The 20,844-nt window shown below is 48.9% G+C and overlaps 1 protein-coding gene across 1 annotated transcript in view; it reads right to left on the reverse strand.

Moving 5' to 3' along the window:
- tnrc18 (trinucleotide repeat containing 18) overlaps nt 1-20,844 on the reverse strand; it is a 57,863-nt gene that overhangs the window by 26,096 nt on the left and 10,923 nt on the right. The window contains exons 3-7 of the mRNA XM_076032296.1: nt 12,027-12,167; nt 7,807-7,911; nt 5,706-7,367; nt 2,373-2,457; nt 1,951-2,180 (exon numbers count right to left, since the gene is read on the reverse strand). Coding sequence (XP_075888411.1) covers nt 1,951-2,180; nt 2,373-2,457; nt 5,706-7,367; nt 7,807-7,911; nt 12,027-12,167 — 2,223 coding nt within the window. The remainder of the gene's footprint in view (nt 1-1,950; nt 2,181-2,372; nt 2,458-5,705; nt 7,368-7,806; nt 7,912-12,026; nt 12,168-20,844) is intronic.

A 20,844-nucleotide genomic window follows, 5' to 3' on the forward strand; every position in this document is an offset into this window, starting at 1 on the left:
GAGACTAAGACTGTGTATATCAGGCGTGGGCAAACTACGGCCCGGGGGCCATTTGCGGCCTGTCAAACTTTCCAATCCGGTCTGCTGAACTTGAGGGAGTTATTTTAAGAGTAACAAAGTAAAGAAATAACTGGATTTCCTCAATGTTTTTCAGTGTTTTAAAAGTCATTTCAATAAAGAGCTAAATACCGCGAGGCTTCACAGACACCGATTTTGTTGTCATGCTTTTGTTCATTCTTTAATTGACATTAAAGGAACATGTTTTCTGCATGTTTTATCTCATGATTTTTTTTCCCCTCTTATGAGAAACCGGCCCCTCTGTCAAATTTTAGTACCCACTAGTCAAAGAAAAACGTTTGTCCACCCCTGGCGCATGTAAAAAAAAAACAAAAAATCAAAAAACAAAAACAAGAACAAAACAAATGATTTTCTGTAACATTTTGATACTTTGCCAACTTAAAAAAAATATTTCAAACAAACAACTTTGCTTCGTGAAGATTCAGTTTCAGTCGGCCAATCGACATCCTCCGAGAGGAGAGAGGCAGGAGCTACTCTGGTCTAAAAAACCGGGGAGCTGCATCAAGCTCCCGCCTGCTGCGCTAGCGTCAGTTCCGTCGGCACGAGACAGCAACATTCCTCCACCAAAAAGAGGAGCAAACGGCAAAGTCTCGTCTCTGTGTTCTCCTTTGGGAAGAGTTCAGCCGCCCCTCGCACTTGAATGGCTCCATTTTCTCGTCACGGTCCTCGACTCTCCAAACACAGTCAGAGGGCTCTTTGTCAGAGAGGCATTGTGAAACTTTAACTTTTAATCAAATGATTTACTGGTGTGTGTGTGTGTGTGTGTGTGTGTGCATAGGGGCGGATGTCTTGTGCCGGCGCTTTGAGGCTTGTAAAAACACTGTGGTTTGACAGACTTGTGGCCGTACGAGCTCGGCGCGTGCAGCAGAGGAGAACAGAAACGTGTCGACCACGGACGATGGCAGTGTTATTCACCCACTGTAACACCAGTGCACCGTGAGGTAATGTCAGGTGTGGCCTGAAAAATGATCCAATGTCACTTAATTGCTCTGAAATAATAATAGCGACTGTGCTTTCAGAGCAATGAGAGCCTTTTTTCCTCCCGGCCTATCGGCTTTGTGGGCATCTGGACAGGCCCAGCTTTCACACTGAATGGATGCTTATAAATGAAGAGGCTATATTTTCATTATTAGGCTAAAAAAAGAGTGTCATTTTAGGATATTTTTGGTTGGTGGAGTGCAATGGGATTTTTTTTTTTTTTTTTACAATGTGAAGACTGTGCAGTGGCTCCATAAGGTTGAAAAAAACTGGACTACACTATCTTCTCTTCAAACGCGCCCTATGTGCAGTTTAAACACCGTCAGTTTATTCACTTCTCCACATTAGATCTGTTTGTTTCATTGAGTTATAGAAAAAAAAAACCCTCAACCTCAACGTCATTAATTCAGCTCTAATGTACATTTTATCGACATGCTGTAGCGGAGGGTTTTAGGAAAAACACGCACGAAAAGTCAAAACGACGGCAAAGAATCCGCAACAAAGGCCTGATACTCGCTTCTGACCGGCACTCGTGTGTCTCAACCGCGGTGTATGTTCGAAATTGGGAGTCTGGATACAGGGAGGGTGGGTAGCTTTAGCGGCAGTCATTTTTATTAATTTATTTACGCCGATTATTTATTTTAATTTAATTTCTTTTTTTCTTTTCTTTCATGTTGCCTTTTCCCGTATCTTTATTTTTCTACATTTGTTGTTCACTTTCCAAATATTTGTACCTATGTATACGCATTTGTGTACGCAAACATATATTTTATGATTCATTATTTTAAAAACCTAATTTGCACCTTTCTGTATTTATCCGTCAAGAGCAAGAAAAAGTTGATCACAAAAAAAAAAGAAAAGTCAAAATGAACCAATGCACACTGGTCCACGTACTGTACGGCGAGCCGGGCAGCCAGACGGGCGGTGCTCCGTGCCGGGGCATCCAGGGGTGAGAGGTCAGAGTTGAGGGCTCCGGGGGCCAACGCCCTGCCCCCGCCAGGGCGGCCCCGCCCGTCACCATGAGGTTGGGGGTCATGAGGCTGGGCGTCATCATGCGGGGTGTCAGGCCGCCAGACAGCGGGGGAGGGTGCATCTGGGTGAGCTCGGCCAGCTCCTTGGACTCCCTGCAAAAAAAAAAAAAATTATATAATATTGAATAAAATAGATAAACATTTTCCACACACACACACACACACACACACACACACACACACACACACACACACACACACACACACACACACACACACACACACACACACACACACACACACACACACACACACACACCAAGTTGAACCGGAAGACCCTCATACCTGAGCACCTTCTCCTGCTCGAGCCGGCTCGCCAGCAGCCTGTCATTTTGGTGGCGTGCGCGCTCCTCCCCGCGTTGCTCCTCGTCTGCAAAGGGTTCGAGTGGTGGAGGGAGGGGGGTGAGCGGGAGGGGGGCCAAAAGGAGAGAGAGAGAGAGAGAGAGAGAGAGATTAGAGAAGGCGTTCAGGGGGCTGCGTGTTTACACCCCGAACGTGCCACGCATAAACACAAAAAAGTGTGTGTGTGTGTGTGTGTGTGTGTTTGGGGGTGGTGGTGGTGGTTTTGGTGCTTGGGTGGGGTACACAAGCTGTCAAAATGACAGCATTGTGCCGGTGAGACGCAGCGCAGTGGCGGCGCTGGCTGTGTTACAGTGACACGACCCCGCGTGTCGAAACCAGAGACGCTAAAAGAAAAATAGAGATGAAAAAAAAGTAATAATAATAAAAAAAATATATATATATATATATATATATATATATATATATATATGGGGTCACAGCCGGAGTGCGCAAAGCCAGGAAAAAATAGTGGGAGTGACATCTCTCTCTCTCTCTCTCTGGAGTGTCAACTCTTATCAGCCATTACACTGGAGCTGCAGGAGATGTGGGAGCATAGCGCCTCAGGATGCACACACACCCTTAAACCTGCTCAACGCCAGGGCTGGAAAGACAAGAGTTCAACAAAAAAAGCATTCAGCCGAGCACTCCGGAATAAACATGAGGATCTCCTCCTCCTCTTCGGCTAACCCTCCTCTTCCTACTCCGACTCTGACTGAAGGTCCCCGAGCAGCAGAAATGTTGAAGACGTGAAGTGTGCTGAAGCCTTCAGCTCTGCCCCTGGAAGAGTGTGTGTGTGTGTGTGTGTGTGTGTCTGTGTGTGTGTGTGTGTGTGTGTGTGTGTGTGTGTGTGGCGAATGGCGGGACTTTAAACCAACCCTGACGTGCTCGGCAGGAGAGTCCTGCTGCCCCACCATGCTTTTCTCCCCAAATCAAAGGGCGACGCAATTAGCGCCGCTCCGCCTTCCCTCTTTCTTCTCACGCCTCCCGTCATCTTTATCACTCGCTCATTCAGTTATTTATTTATTCTGGTGGACGCCGACTTCCCGACGCACCTCCCTCTCTCTCCCTCTCTCCTCTTCCCGTCTGTCAACCCATCGATCCGAGGCCGTCGCATTTCATTAGAACCGTCCTCCTCCTACTCCTCCCTCTCTCTCTCTCTCTCCTTGTGTGTGTGTGTGTGTGTGTGTTAATCCATTCATCCTTCCATCTGTGTTTTCCCTGCAAATCCTCAGCTGCTGTTTATTCAGGGCCTCCGCTAACCCTCGGAGACTGATGCCATTAGATCAATCACTCCCAACCAGCGAGGGGAAGCGCATAATTAGCCCCCCCCCCTTCCCCCGCCCCTCCTCCCCCATGCTAGCACTTACGTTTTAGCTTGCGTGGCTAACACGTAAGCACGCCGCCCATCTTTTTTTTTTTTTTTTAAGAGCGTATGCGCTTACTGACATTTGGCACGTGTAAACACACACTCGCATAAACACGCTAGGGCTGCAACTAGGTGTTCGCGTAGCGCCGTAGTGCTAGCATGGAATGCTAGGTGAGTTTGCACCTAGCATGTTTCGACGCTTCATTTCCTATGAAATATTCCGAAACTTTAGGTCGGAGTTTTTCAAGCCTTTTTTCGAGAAGAAGCCGTTCCTTCTTCTCGGTTTTTTGCAGAATGTAAACATTGAGCAATACTGCCACCCTCAGGGCCCAGCACACCAATGCAGGTACAGATGAGCACGTAGCGGCCGGAGTGGGATTTTATCGCTTGACAATTTACGATAACGACACGATGCGTCAACGCTTACATTTTGGCGGCGACGAATCTGTGTTGTCGTCGTAACCAATTACGTCGACTAATCACAGCCCAACACACACACACACACACACACACACACACACACACACACACACACACACACACACACACACACACACACACACACACACACACACACACACACACACACACACACACACACACACACTTCTGCAGTCTGATCCATTGCTGCTTAGGTAGAGCTGGACAAGAGCAGGTGGGTGGAGAAACAGGCTGTGGAGCTGCTTTTTTTTTTTTTTGTTGCGTGTCTAATGAGAACATTTTCAAAAGGAGGGAGGGCAGGAAGCGCACCAACGGACGGACAAAGCGAGAAAAGAAGCGAACTTGGGAGGAGGGAGAGAGAGAGGGAGAGAAACAGAAGCTTATTAAAGTGCCGCGTTTAGTGACCTTGACGAGCGCGTGAGTGATGTGCGGACTGCAGCAGCAGCAGCAGCAGCAGCCGGCGCCAACACGCACTCATCAAAAATGAGCCTTTCAACGAAATTAAACCCACCAGATAATTAGCAATTTAGGTTTTCTGCCCCCCCGCCCTCCCTTCTCCACTCGAGTTCCCCCCTTCACCGGTCCAATCACTTTTACAAGCAGCAAACGCCTCAAAGTCAAACAGGGCCGAGGGAAACTTTGATTCGCATGAAAATGAATTTCTCCATTATTCATGCGAGTCGAAATGAGGGAATGAATCGTTTGCTCTCGGATCATTTAGTTGAAGGGAAACCTGTGTTTTCAGAGTGGGGGGAGGGGGTTGGGGGTGGTGGACACCAAAAGTGGGCAACAGGAAAAAACAAAAAACAAAGCAAACAAATTCTTGGGAAAAATGTTTTAAATTGTTTTAAACTTAAAGTGCTTGATCCAACTTGCTGGAACCAAAAGTAACAGAAAAAACAACAACAAAAAAACAAAAAAAAATGTTTCAGAATAAACAAAGTTTATGTCTCAAATGAACAAAGTGGACTTGAACTAACTTGCCAGAAACTATATATAAAAAACATTGAGGCTTTCAGCGTTAACGCATTAATCGCGATTAGTTCAATACAATCCATAACGCGTTAATTTTTTCTTTTTAATCGCATTTCAAATGTAAGCCTTTTTTTCCCCTTCACTAACCCGTAGTCGGCCCATCTTGCCGATTTCTGGTAAGAAATACTTCATATTATGGGCTTAAAACTGCCTTGAAATACAAAACAACAGATTTTTACACATGCAATTCAAACCGCGATTAATCGCAGTTAATTATGAAGATTCTGCGATTAATCGTGATTAAGAAAATAATCGTTTGACGGCCCTAAAAAAAAATAAAAAAAACAAACACTGGAGTGTGCGAGTGCGAACCCCCCCCCCCCCCCCTTCTGGCAAAGGCTTGAAATACCAGAGCCAAACTGGGGTTGCGCTCCTCCAACAACTCCTCCTCCAACCAAAAGAAAAAAAAAAAGAAAAAACATTGGCACGCTCACCTTTGATGGACGCCTGCAGGAGGCTCCTCTGGGGGTCCGGGGGGCCGGCGCCCTGCTTGCCGCTGCTTCCGCTGTCCCTCTGCCGGGCCACGGCCACGGCGATGCCCACCGGCGGGTGCCGCACTTCGCCCTCGCCCTCCCGGCTGAATGACCGCGAGCTGTCGGGCCGCTCCTGCTCCCTCTTGAGCGGTGGTGGCGGCGGTGGCGGGTGGGCCCGGAGCGCGCCGGTGGCGGTGGGAGGGGCCGACAGCCGATCCCGCTCCTTCTGGCCCTCCGACACCATGCTGCCCAGACCCCCGAAGGGCCCGCGGCTGTCGGCGGCGGCGGCGGCGTGGTGCCTGGACGACTCGGCAGCGGCGGCGGCGAAGTTCCCGCTGTACTTGATGAGGCTGTGCATGGCCGACACCTCCTTCAGGTCCGGAGGAGGTGGAGGCGGAGGTGGGGGTGGCACCCCCGGGCCCACCGGACCTCGTCCCCGCTCCCCCCCAGTCCGATAGAGAGCCGGCGGCTCCAGGTAGCGCCGCTGAGCCGCCGCATCCTCGTGTCCGTGTTGGGGGGAGGGGCTGTGGGCGGAGTGGGCATGAGGACGGTGGGAAGAGGAGGAGGAGGAGGAAGAGGAGAAGGAGGAAGAGGAGGATGAAGGCGTGGAGTGGGCGTGTCCGTGTTGGGCCGCCAGGACGGCCATGTGTCCGGCGCTGTAGCTAGTTAGCGGGCTGCTCGTCTTCCACTTTGGCTCCGCCCCCAGCCCTGGCCCCGCCCCCAACCTTCTGCTGTCCCGGGAGGCGTCGTCCTGCTGCCTGGGTTTGCAGAAGGAGCCGTTGGAGCAGATGACCGAGCCCTCCTCCCTCTGACTGGCCGGATCGCCGGGGAGGGCGGGGACCCGGGGTTGCTCCCTGTGCCGCTCCGCCCCCCGCTCTGCCCCCCGCTCCGCCCCCCGCTGCCGGTGGTGGTCCCGGGCCTGCGAGGCGATCTGGATGGGCCCCGCCCGCTCCTCGTACACCTCCACCGAAGGCACGTAGGTGGGCGCGATGACCCGCTGCTCCCGGGACAGCAGCGGCGGCGGGGGGTGGTGGTGGTGGGCGGGGCTGAGCGGGGGCGCAGGGGGGGCGTGGTGGTGGTGGGGGAAGGTGTAGGCGAGGTGGTGGGGGGGCGGGGCGGAGTTGGAGGCGGGTGGCGTTGGGTCGGCCCTCCGCTGGGGGTCGGGGTGGTGGTGGTGGTGGTGGGGGTGGGGGTCCTCGTCGTCCGTTTCCGCCCCCTGGAGCCTGGAGGAGAAGGGGGGCCGCTGGGGGTGCAGCCTCTGGTGGAGGGAGTGGTGGGGGTGGTGCGGGTGGTGGGGTGGGAGGGTCCACGCAGGGTCCCGCTCCGCCTCCCACTCCCGCTCCTCGCCCCCCCTCGCCCTGCGCTCCTCCTCCGCCCGGCCCTCCTGCGTCAGGTCCACCACGCTCAGCGGCCTCGGCTCCTCCCTCGGCCGCTCCCTCTCCCTCTCCCTCTCTCTATCCCTCTCCCTCTCTCTATCCCTCTCTCGCTCCTTGTCCCGCTCGCCGCGGCCCTGCCGCTCTCTGCCGGGGAGCTTCTGCGGCGGCGTGGAGCTGGACGGCGGCGCTGGTGCCGGCGGGGGGTGCAGGTGGAGCTGGCTGAGGGAGGACGGCAGGTAGAAGCCCTCTAGAGGACACAAGAGCACACAACATGGGATTGTTTAAAAGGTAAAATACAAAGAATATTAAAATATAGTTTAGAACCGGGGTCGGCAACCTGCAGCTCTTCTGCACTTCTGCAGTGTCACAGACACTTCTTAGTTTTGAAAATGTAGGTAATGTAGGTCCTCCATCAAAGTAGCCAAAAATAAACTGCACCTCTCGCCTGCAAGAGCTGTTTTTAAACGCTTAACAGTGCACATTGACAACATTGAATCCCACTGAATCCCATTTTGTCACAGGGATGCACAAAAATTTTACCCCAAGGTGGCGCATCAACAGTCGAACTAAAGGCCAGTGATGTTTTCACTGATCGCAGCAGGGACGACGGGGTGTGTGTGTGTGTGTGTGTGTGGTGGAGGGAGGTGGGGGTGTAGTTACGAACGCCGTCGCAGACAGCGGCTGACCTTTGTGCGAGTCGTAGAGCGGGTGCTGGGAGAGCGGCGGAGGGTCCAGGTGCCCCAGGGAGAGGTAGGGGCTGGAGTACAGGCTGCTTGGCAGAGGAGGGTAACCTGGAGGAAAGACACACACACACACACACACACACACACACACACACACACACACACAGCAGGAGTTTACACACAAACAAAACCTCGAACCGCCGAGTGATGTTGCAAACATCGGGGGGTTCAAATGTGTCAGAAGGGGGTGGGGTGGGGGGGTGGGAGGGGGGGTCTGTGGACATCATGGGCAGGTGAAGCCGCTGCTGCTGTCAAAGCAGAAACACAACGCAAGGAGGTGGAATGTGAGGAAAATCCCCAGGGGTTCATTTCCACAGTTACGAATTGACATTATACTACCCGTACAGGTTTTTTTTTTACTTCAATAGCAGCATTTCACGCCCTTTTTATTACTGGTGTGCTTGTATTCAAACCCCGTTAAGTCTGATCCATCACATGCTGACACGCACCGACAATAAAAAAAAAATAAATCTCTCATCATAATCACAGTTTTCAGCCCGGAACAGTCAGCGTCCGTTAGAGCAGAGTTTAGCGCCAATGTTGCCGAAGTGGCAGATGTAGCATCACTGAGTATTTCACCCCCCAAAAAATGGAATTTTTGACAGTTTAGGCAGCAGCCTACCAGCCTACCGTTTTTCGCACAATAAAAGCGATATTTCTAAAATCTCGACAAAGTACTATTGCGATTTGCAGGTGTTTCCACTGAATGGTGTGAAGCGCATGAGCCGTAATTCTCGTAAAAACTTTCGTGGGACCTAAATCTAGAATTACGTATGCTTTTGTTTGTTCACGTTGTTTTGCCCTTTGATTACCAGTAAGAAATATTTCGTCTCCTCCTCTGTCCGAAACATAGCACGGCATTTTCACTTGAAGGGAACTTTTCACGTGACAACTTTTTTTTATTCTTTTCTTTTAAAAAAAACAGGCTGTGGGCTTCCCTTTCCAGAACGTCATAAAATACATCCTACTGACGTAGAAAAATTACCTGTCAGCTTAGCTAGAATGTTTCTTTTGATGACTTAAAAACGCTAGAGATAAAAGTGCCTTAAATGCAACTGTGATTTATTGTAAAAGTAGGACATTTAGGTCGAAGCATGCAACGGTCCACTTCTTTCTAGACATGTCATGGAACATGAGACCTTTTTTTTTTTTATGTCAGGCGTCATCATTGAACTGGGACATTTCATCGTCCGTTCATGGATCAGACACTCAGTGTTGCATGCAACGCAACTACTGACTCATTTCAAAGTTTAGGGAGGTCAAATTAAGTTCAGCTTTCATGATGAAATCTCATCTGTAAAGGCCAATATCGCCAACTTCTTTGCGAGTGCTGAATCGATTCAGTTTTATTTATTGGAATTCTAACTGAAAATCTTTTCTTTTTTTTCTTTCTTCGGTGACTGTGGGTATTTTGCAGCGGAACTGAGTTTTGCGAAAACAGAAGTTGGTAAGAACGGTGGTTTCAAAGACGGTGACAACGGGGAATTCAGCAAAACATTATTTTCACTTTGACTCACTATCTGCTGATTTGAACTACTGTTCAACAAGTCTTATTGGATGGTGGGGGGGGCGGAGAGAGAGAGAGAGAGAGAGAGAGAGAGAGAGAGAGAGAGAGAGAGAGAGAGAGAGAGAGAGAGAAAAGAGTGGGCCAAAAATGTAATTTATGTTGATCATGTTTCGGTGGACCTGATGTGAAAACAATGAGGACACCCCAGTCTGCAACCGCCAGTGCTTTTCTGCCCGGGAGCCAGCTGCTGCTCTCAGAGACAGGCCTTAAATATAGAGCCGGGGGCCTAGTGCCTGGCTGGCGTGGTGCTCTGGATACATGTGCTAGCAAGTCTGATGGCGGCTGGTGCAAATGTGGTAAGGCCTCTTATAATATGAAAATCTTTAAAAAAAAAAAGAAAAAAGAAAGAAAAAACCGAAGGACCCTCACCCGCCCATAGAGGGCGAGACATTCCTCCCATAAGAGGCTGCTGCCATCCATACCAATCCACCTCCAAGTTTAAATTTGTTTCATCTCTCCGTTCGGAGGGGCAGAAAATGGAATAGCATGGAGGGGCAGGGTTGAGGTTGGGTGGGGTGTCAGTGGTTAGATGAGGGTGCAAGAAACATAAGACCACTGATGCGGCGAGGCGGAGGGTGGCTTTCACGCTAAGCCGTCTTCCAGTGCAGCTAACGGGAAAAACCAGATCTGCGACGGCTTTAACAAAAGGCAGTCGCACATCCAAGTCGCCCATCTTTTAGCTCTTAGGCTTTTAGCTTTTAGGGAATCCTGCCAGCCAGCCAGCCAATCAGCCGCCGGGGAATTAGGGATCTCTGGCAGGGCCCTCGTAGCTTCTCTAGTCAGCTCACAGCCGGTGGATTCAGAGGCATCTGCACTCGACGGGAGGTGCAGAGGCTTCTGCAGAAATGGGAAGTGGTGGTGGTGGAGCGGCGGGAGGGCTGGGTCCACCATCCTTTATCACCTTCCTCTTTGGCTGAATAGAAAATGAAACAGGTTCCGTTTTTGTTTGTTTTTTTAAACAGCGCTGAGAGGAAACCTTCTGGTGTGGGTTTTTGTTCCATCCGCCTTCCACTCGTGTTTGAATGTGACTGACGGCCGAGTCGCGGCGAGGAAACGAGCCGGTTTGTGACTCTGACAGAAGGACGACGCGGCCCGAGAGCAAACGCCCACTTAGAGAAACTCGGAGAAAAATCGCAAACAACGAAAAAAAGAAATCATAAAAACTAGTCGCACGTCTCTGAGTGAATCCAAGACACGATGGAGTTTGTCCTTCCCGCTTCGCTTTAACCGTCAGAACGGTCCGTTCAAACCCATGTGACCCTCGGTCTTAATCGATTAAATTAAATTAGTCGCGATTAATTATTATTAAAAAATTTTTACACGGGTAGTTAATATCATTATAACGGTGTAGCGGCAGGGTTTAATAATGTGTTCCTTACACGTTTTTCATGGTGAAATTTAGGTTCTCAGGAAAAATTGCCACTCATCAATTAATCGTTAATCGATCGGTAAGGTCAATCAACTAATGGTCAATGAATTAATCGATCATTTGTATCCCTAATCCAGAGGTGAGTCCATAAGGATGTTCTAACACACTGGCAGTGGCGAGGGGTGGGTTGACAGGAGGGAGATGGTGGCTAATATTGGTTTTGAGTTACCTGTAATACCGTGCGTTCTACTTGTGTTACCCGTTGGACTGATACATGCAGTATATATTTCATACTGTGCCTTGGATAGAATGACATTGCCCTTTTTTGTAGACGTTTATATCCTATCCTGCATATACACGTATGTATCTTGCAACACCTCTAAGGATCCGTTAACTGCAATATTTGCCATATTCTGTTTGAGGAAAAAAAAATCTTCACTAAAAATATTTGGGTTAAAAGAAGAGACCGAGAGGACACGGATGCGCCCTGAGAAAGTGTGTTAACAAGGCGGACGTGGGCAGAGATGGATGTTGCGGCCAAGTGGGGCGCTCGGAGAGAGGGTGAAGACGGATCGCGTCGCCACCGCACCACGGGGCCGAAAGGAAAGCGAGGAACGTGCGGAGGACGGCGGGGACGAGACGGGATGTGGGACACGGCCGGCAGCAAGGACGCACGAGACGGAGTGAGGACGAGATCCTCTCCTGGGGGTTTCTGGCGGACGGGTGGGGGATTGTGGGTAAAAGAGGCGCTGCTAGCGCAGGTCCTTCCTGAATGCAGCCAACCGGCTTTTCCTCAACCACCTACATTTCACAACAGCGCGATAAGACACTTCGTTTTTAAAACTCATATAGATGTAAATCATTTGTTGATGTCAATTTTTATCTCTTTTTTAATCTCTTTGCACTCTTTAACTCTTCTTCTCTTTGCACTGCATATGCTGCTGTAACCATGCAAATTCCCACAACGTAAGATAAATAAGACAAATATTCTTCTTATTCTTAGAATCGTGGATGTATTTCAAAAACTGGATACTGGACCGGCAATATGGCGACGTAGCGATTTTTGCCCCAGTGGCCACTCGAGGTACTGCAATCAAAAGCCCCGCACGGCCCGAAAAGCATTTTCCCCCCATAAAGCGCAATACTGACCGGATGACAGTGACCGGAAACGCAGTTCATAATAAATATTTCTGTGGCAGATTTTCAAGTCAAGGGGGGGGGGGTTACCTTCGTGAGCGTGCGACGCCCAGAGATGAGCCATCGGGAGAGTGCTGGGATTGGCCGATCTGTACGAAGGGTCCGAGGTCAAGGAGGACGGGCCCGGGTAGGGCGACAGGAAAGGGCTGGAGCCTGCTGGGAAGGCATCACCTGTGGGGGGGGGACAAACCAATCAAAGCGTGAGTCATCGGCGTTACGGTTTAAAAGACAAACTGACGAGAACGGCTGAGAACGGAGAGCAGCTGACGTCTTCTGCTGTGCACTTCACTCCCCCCCCCCTCCCCCTGTTTCATAAGTAATCAATTACTAATTACTAAAGTAAAGCAATAAAAAGATAAAGCAACAGTTGCTCAGTGCCTTCGAATGAACTTTATTAAAGTGCAAATATTGCAATTCCAAATATTGCTTCTGTCCATCCATGAGTGAATGTTTGCTCATGTACAGCACTGGTGCCTTTTGCACAGCCCGTATTGTTTAAAAATAATTAGAAGCACAGCAGTTAAAAGATCTCCACTTTGTAAACAAGGCTTTCAACAATTCGAGGTTTGACGTGGATATTTTCCAAGGTGAGAACGTCCCGTTTGCTGCACATAACGTACAACGAGCGACAATATTCTTTGATTTAGACGAGATGAACTCAAAATAATGTTTGTATCTCCAGCTGTCAAACAAGCAATCGCTGTTTTGTTTTGTTTTTTCTTTTGCCGCCGCCGTGCTTGTTTTGGTGCGCCGTTGCATATCAATTACATGCAGGGCTGCATCGCCAATCTGCGACGTCGTTTTCAGTTGTTGTTCTAAATTTCAGACATTTTGTGGATAACGAGGCATTTTTTAGCCTTCCGAAAAATATTTCGGAAAACTACAAAATTGTTTCTTGATAAAGTAGCTGTGATGTGACTACCGGTTTTGCCACAGTAATCCCATTAAATTACTCCGTTATTTAAAAAGTAGTTAAGCTAAAGTAGTGGATTACTTAGTAATAGATTACTCACCACCACTGCCCCCACCCATCCCCCCCCCTCCTCCTCGCGTTTTTTTTTTTGCAAGCAGAGAACAATCGATGGGAGTCGGTTGGCCGTAATCACATCATTGAGGCCTCTTTCAGCGAAAGAGGCCGCCACAGACGGACGGGACTTAACAGAAAGCACAATCAACGCGGCGGGAGAGAAGCACCAGCCCCCCCCTCCCTCACTCCCTCACTCAACCACACACCCCCCGCCAGGACGAAATGATTGGACGGGAAAAGATCAAAGCTGTGTACAGTAAAAACATCCTGGGTTAGAAGAAGGCCAGAGGTTGTCGCCCCCTCCACCCACACACCCACACACACCCACACCCACACACACAGTTTCTATTTCAATGTGAGGGGGAAACTATGAACCTGCGAGGGCGAGATGCGTGACAGATGGCGCCGAGCAAACACCCCAACGGTCGATCAACGGACTCGTCAGAGCACTAAAGATAAAACGCTTTCAGACGCAGTATCTTTTTCTTAATGAAACGCAGCGTTGTTGTCGCTCTCAATGGCTTTTGATTTCTCTGACGCGCCGGGGGGGGACCGACGGAGAGCAAACCGTCGGCGGCGGATGAGATTAGCGCGGCGGCGGCGGCGGCGAAAAACGCATTTGTGCGGCCGGCTCGTTGCGAAGCGGCGGACCTCCGGGTTCCGCAAATTAACCGATTCAGTGGCCGTCTGGCGGCCTCATTAACATTTTAATAAACCCGCTATTGAGGTAATTGTTTCAATTCCTCTCGCGATGAAGCGCCGAATGTGACCTTGAATTGCTATTCTCCTCCTCCTTGTTATTATTCTTATTTATCTCTCCAGTGCGCTTTATGGCTCTGGGTGGGAAGGCGAAGAAGAAGAATCAGCCAACAGTTCGGGACGTCTGAAAGTTTGCGAAAGCCAACATATGATTAGCGAATGGCAGCTCTCGGGCGGGACTTAGCAAAGGGGTGAATTTTCAAGGTTTGATTTATTATTACTATTGTTATTCCTTGTAGAATCGCCCCCCCCCGCCCATTGTCCCCAGTTCAGCATGCAGAGAACCTCAAATCAGCGACCCTGGACTCTCACGCAACCGCGTGGAAATGAGCGGCGCACTCTCCTCGAACCATCTTCTAAAGAGCAACTTCACCACATCAGGAGAAGTGGGTTGGGCGGCACGGCCAATTAAAACCCGTTCATATCTCAGACGTGATAGCCTTATCGATTCCTTTCCACCGGACCTGGGGTTTTTTTTTTTTTTTTTTTTTTCCCTTCTTTTATGGGGCTCCGCTTCCTGCCGCTCCACATGTGCCGTCTGACCATTAGTACACTTTGAACCTTTCAACCGCTGCTGCTGCTGCCCTCCCCCTCCCCCTCCTCCTCCTTATTCCTCCCCCTCCACCTCCTCAAACCTGCGGAGAGGCTCTGTGTTTACGCCCAGGTTTGCCCCCATAGCCGGCCCATTACTGGACGCATTACCCTGATAAAACTAACCATGTGTGTAGGGGAAAGGGTGCCGCCGTCTTATGTATGGCCTAGAGTGGGGGAGGGGGGACCCAGTGTGTGTGTGTGTGTGTGTGTGTGTGTGTGTGTGTGTCCGTATTGGTCCCGTGGGAGGTGGAAAGACATGCTGTGCTTGCCGAGTTGCCCTGCATCTAAATCACTATATTAAAAGAAAGAAGCAGAGTCTGCTGTGAGTGCACGTGCGCGCGCGCACGCACGCACTCTTATTATCCTCCGCTCCAAAAACGAGCGCGTAGGTGGACGATGGCACACTTGGCGCTATCGCACAAGAGTTCTTTCTTTCCGATCCGTCTTCGCGTGCACATGTGCGTAGACGTGCACGTGCGCGTGCGTGCGTGCGTGCGCGCGGAGAGGTCTCGGCGAGCCTAGCTGAAGTGGCTGCGCCGCGCTGCTGCGTAACCACTGACATGTGCAAACACTCGTGTGTGGGTTCGCAGCAGCGAGCGGCCTTTGAGTCAGACACTGCAGGGGCTTCGTGCGCGCACACAAACACACGGGCACGCACATGTAGGTATACACAGCAGCGCAAACACACACACACACACACAATCCTTTGACAAACCTTTGGTTAGCCTCCATGCATCGACTCGACCGCATCAAAAACTCACACGCGCGCATACGGAGGTGAAGAGCTGCACCTGTCGCTAGCTGCGTTTCCATTGAGATTTTTCGCAAAGTAAAAGCACTATTTCGAAAACATTTCAACACAGCACAAATTGCGATTTGCAGGCGTTCCCACTGAACGGCGCACAGGCCGCAATTCTCGTGGAATCTCGTCCCGCGACATTTACGAGAATTCCGTTCGCCTTTGTTTGTTCATGTTTGTTTGCTGTCAAGAACGGCCGTTATATTTTTCTCTTTGATGACTTGGAAAAAATATTCCGTCTCCTCCTCCGTCCAAAACGTAACCACGCACCATTTTCACTTGAAGTGAACTGGTCACGTGACCATGCACGTCACGTCCGGCGACGCGTAATTGCGAAAGTGTTTCCATGGCACTTTTGAGAGGTTTTTCTAATTTTTCCCCTCTCCCTCAAAAACCAGCGATTGATGTCTCTCCATTTTCTCCGACCACTTGTATCAACAACACTCAATGGAAACAGCAGCCAGTGGTATCTGACTGCACACCACATCCCCCAACATCGCAGGCGTAAAAAAAAAAAAAAAAAAAATGCTTTTAATTCATTCATTATTTGGCAAGGAAGTATTTTTTTCTTTTTCCTCAGGAGGCAGATTCTTATTCCATTATTCTTCTGCAAAAATTAGGTCAGACGAGTGGCTAGGAAAAGAAGAAAGAGAAAAATGGGAAGGCTATGATCATTTCAGCCTCGCAATCAAGATGAAAAGCGGCTGCTGCTGCTGCTGCTGCTGCTGCTGCTGCTGCTGCTGCTGCTGCTGCTGCTGCTGCTGCTGCTGCTGCTGCTGCTGCTGCTGCTGCGTTCCTGGGAGTTTGGGGCTTGCGAGAATCAATGGAAACTCAGCGCAGTTCTCTTCATTATGATCAGTAGTAGACAGGCACCGTTTGGTTTTTCCGAGGCCTGCTTTGCTTTGCTTTAATAACAACGGCTTAATCACCAGTGTGCAGGCCCCGCCGAAGAACAAGCGGTGAAAAAACTCTACCACCACCCCCCCTCCACGCCCCCCCGGCCCCCTCCACCTCTGCTCCCCAGCCGGCAATTAGCGACACAGGGATGCGAGCAGGTACGGCACGCTCCCAGCAGTAAATCCGAGTTGTCTGAGGAGTGTCGGACGAACTCCACTTGCTGCCCGTCGTCGGGAGCAAAGGGAACGTTAATGTTTATCCGAACGCCGGCATTAATAGGAGGGATGTCGGCTTTTATGGCGGCAAGTTTGACATTGGTCACAAATTAGTCAAGATTAGATCACCTGACCTGACTTGACATACTGGTGTAGATGTTTGGCGGGGAAATACATTTATAACACAGCTACAGCCTATTGATATAATGAAGAAACCGGCCATGAAATTTTTTAGATAATGTGGGATAGTATCACCGCACTAATGAACTGTTTGCACATTACAGAGCATTAAAATGTCCTGGCCACTTGGATCTCAAAAACAGCACAGACGATCTACAAAGCCAGAAATAATTTTCTCCAGAGTCACTTTTTTAAAAACTATTGAAGGACATAGATGGGCCGGATACAACCACCAAGTGTTCACACTACAGTGAAAGAATGTGTATTGCTGTTGTTGGAGCGAAGTTGTGGGATAGCTCGCCAGCCGATATCAAACGAAGCAAAAGTATTTCACAATTTTAAGACAAATTAAAGCAGATTACGACTGCGTTATACACACTGACTGATTGGCAGAATGCCAGACAACAACTTTAACACTTGCAACATATGTATTTATTTCCATTTATTACTTTATATTATATTATTTATTTTCTCTTGCTACTTCATGGTGTTGGTTTGTGTTGTCTTTCTGTTACTATAGAGGCTTAATATCGTAGCCACATCAGCTGTGGTTCTTTATGTAACGGTGACTGTACATGTGCATGTGCTCAAATAAACTCACTAGCTGGCTAGCGGGCGGACAATAATGATCAAGTATTATATGACAAGAGTGAGTGCTGTTGTAGTGAATATGAACCACTGAGGACCAGGCTGACAAACAGGACAAAACTATATTCAACTAGACCAGGCATGGGCAAACTACGGCCCGGGGGCCCATATGCGGCCAGTAAAGATTTATAATCCGGCCCGCCGAACTTAAAAGAAATGATATTAATAGTAAGTAAGTCATAAAATAGCTGGACTTCATCCATTTTCTCAGTGTTTTCTCAGAGTCGTTTCAATAAAGAGCTAAACACTGTGGGCCTTCAAAGACACTGATCTTGTTAGAAGGCTTTTTGTTCATTTTCAAAACACACTCATGTTTTCTACATTTCCTATGATATATATTTTTTTTTCCTCCTATGAGGTGGGTCACCAAAACACTCCATCCATCTGTTGCTGCTCCATCCCCTGTGTCAAACGTTAGAACCCATCAGTCAAAAAGTTTGCCCAGGTCCGGTCTAGGCGCTACGACTGCGGCCGAGCAGAGCTGACAGGAAAAACCTTCACTGAACTTTACAAAAGGAAAGAGATCAGACGGACGCACCACCATCTTTAACCTTCTTCTTCTTCTTCTTCTTCAAAAAAAAAATCCCAGTCGAGCCTTCGTTCCTTCAATCAAACTCTTCACCCCCGATGTTTTTCAGGACTGTCAGATACTTCGGTTGAACCGTCTCTCTTTTCCAATTTTGGACTAATTCACCATGTGAGAGAAGAGGCCTGTTTAACCTCAGGCCCCTCATGACACCTTGTAATTTAATCATGTGGGGCCATGACACAGGAAAAGCATTCAGAGCTCCAAAAAAAAGAAAAAGGAAAAACTAAACCCAGACGAAGTCCCTCTGGCGCGCGGCAGCCGTGTTGTTCTTAGAAATGATCCTCGCTGCAATTCACTTTCTAATTGTTACCACATGGGCGCGCGTGTGTGCGTAATTCAGCAACTGCATCCTTGAGCCATTGAACACACAGAATGCATTCATCCAACAGCGCCACCTGCTTATGAATGATGTTAAAGGTTCTCAAAGGATTTCAGCAGCTCCTATTCCTTTAGGGACGTACAAGCCACCGCTAGTTACATGGATCAATCTCACTTCCACGGGCGCCCACGGGCTTTTCATCCCTGTGTGTAGAGTATATATACACGCGCACTCACACACTCCACCCCACGTGCACGTCCCAAAATATGCAGCATACGGCAAACTGCCTTCGCCCCCAAATCCAAGACGGCGGGGAGGACCGGGAGGGAGAAGATCCGTCTCCCTTGTTCCAGCAGCAACACGGAAATGGAAGCCGAGAGGAAAAATGATTTGCACTTTACACGCACACACACACACACACACACACACACACACACACACACACACACACACACTTAGGCTTTACAACATGCTTTGCCATATCGGGGCTCAGCAAGTTGCCAAGAAACACTATCCCTGGCTCCCGAACGCGCTCAGCCTTCCCGTTTCACATCGTCATAGCCAGAGCGAGCATCCCCGCCGAGTGAGCCAGCGAGGAGGGCAACTAGAGGTTGTGCAGAGGGGGCACACTTGAAAACATCGCGCGCACACACACACACGTGCATGCACGCTCGGTGAAAATCAGCGATTGCCAAAGTCAAACTCCTGACCGAAAGCCCCCCCTCGCAGCAGATCGATGGGAGATGAACAGAAACCAGAGCAGGATCTTTAAGCAACAAAGCTGGAACAAAGACAAGAAGCCCCAGAAATAGGAGCAAAAAGAGAGACACACACACACACACACACACACACACACACACACACACACACACACACACACACACACACACACACACACACACACACACACACACACCAATCAACAGAGTTCTTCTAGGTGGGGTGAGAGGTCCTGCTTTTGTTCAATCTTTGTGGGGTTTTTTATTCATTCCTCGCAATAACACACACATACACACAGAAAGTGGTCGCTCTCCATCACACACACGGCACACTCAGAGCCTTAATCTGTGGCTGGTGCGACAGAGTCACACTGGCGGTTGGCGTGCATGTGCGCTGCTGCTGCTGCTGCTGCTACTACTACTACTACTACTACTTTTTCATCAGTTAATGCTTTTCTCTCTTTTTTTTTTTTAAACAAAGAAAAGAAATTAAGAAGGAAAATCAGACACAGCTGCTTTAGGAAGAACTAAACCGTCTGCGTCAAGCGCAGAGCAGCTTTTTATGTCCTGACAGTCTTTATGACGGCAATTTTGTCTTTTTTTTAATCGTTAAAAACGCACTAAAGTTGCGACGCACACGTGCTGAATATACTGCAGATCAGTGGTTCTCAACTGGCGGAGTCTTTTTCCTTATCGTGAAGTCACGGGCCAAGATTTATTCCGCGGCGGCACTAAAAGCCAGCCCGCTGTCCATCACGTCTAGTAAATAAATTATTGAAATTGTCTGAGACTGACTGACAGCCATTCATATCCTGCTGCACCACATTAAGTCGGTTTTATCGTCTCGGCTCTTCCCCTCCATTGTTGTGCCAAACGTCGGCGCTCCCCGGCGGCCGGACGGGCAGGTGGACGGTTTATCTGGACGTTGAGGAGCATCAGTTACCATGGCCACCTTTCACAGCGCGGAATCCAAGCGCATTTCTGCAATTGCCTCGATCAAACGGCATCGCGGGCTGGCCGAGTCCGGATCACGATTGCATGATTTTTCCATTCCGCCTCGGCCAGCTAGCTCTCGCCGTCGGCCACGTAGCGATGACGCCAACTGTTAGCTTTGCAAGTCCGTATTAGCGCAGTTAAAATTTAAGGAAGTGTGATATTTGGAGATTTTGAAGAGAAAAAAAAACATGTCCTCAAGTGGCTACATTTCAGATTGCAATAATAAATAAATTGGGGCTAATTTATTAAAAGAAAAACGGTTGACAGGAAATCTATGCAGGCAAACCTCAGAGAGTCCTGAGTCAAAGATGTGTAGTTTAGCCAGTTGTCGAGTAGTTAAAAAAAGGTAAATTGTGTAAAGATTTACCACCTTTTGGTCAGATTTTAGATCGCAGCACTCATTTGCTCAACCTCCCTCTCCCGGGCTCGCCAGTGAACTACAGTGGCCTGCGAACCCAAACCAGGATACCCCGTCCACCTTCTTCTTCGTTAGTACATTTGAAACCGCAAGCAGTCACCCCAATTATGAAAGTAGCAATATATTACGCTTTTTACAAAATAAAAATATCATAAATCAAGCCAAATATTACACAGAGGACCTTTAAGGAGAAAATATATGCTGTGGAGAGCTGATGTTTTTTTTATTATTATTATTTGTAATGTAAAGGTTCCGAGATGGAGAGAAATGTTGCTCTTATTTTGTTTGTGGCTTTTTGTCCAATGGTGATGCGAGTCCCTGAAAAAGTCACAAGACAAGTCTAAATACCCTTTAGGTACCCCAACTTAAGTGGAGATTTTTATACCAGCCATGAGGAGAAGGAAGAATGCACCCGAAAATAAGGAAGCCACAATAAGCACTTGGTGGCGATTTCGAACCAAACTCCACATCTTGGTTCACTCGGTGCAGTGAAAACCTTAACCCCATAACCTTTGCTGAGGCTTTAATAGGAACATCTAATTAATTCCCCACAAAACAAAAGCCTCTCGGCTGCAACTTAATCTTGTGGCGCAGAAATGCAGAAATTCACCAACTAACACCGACTGCAGGAACAACTTGCAGCGCTCAGAAACTGGAGCGTGGTTAAACTTTGGATACGCTCATTTAT

This window comes from Nelusetta ayraudi, unplaced genomic scaffold, assembly GCF_046127955.1.
Source record: "Nelusetta ayraudi isolate G7.1 ecotype Tasmania unplaced genomic scaffold, CSIRO-AGI_Nayr_v1 ptg000034l, whole genome shotgun sequence".
Lineage (NCBI taxonomy): Eukaryota > Metazoa > Chordata > Actinopteri > Tetraodontiformes > Monacanthidae > Nelusetta > Nelusetta ayraudi.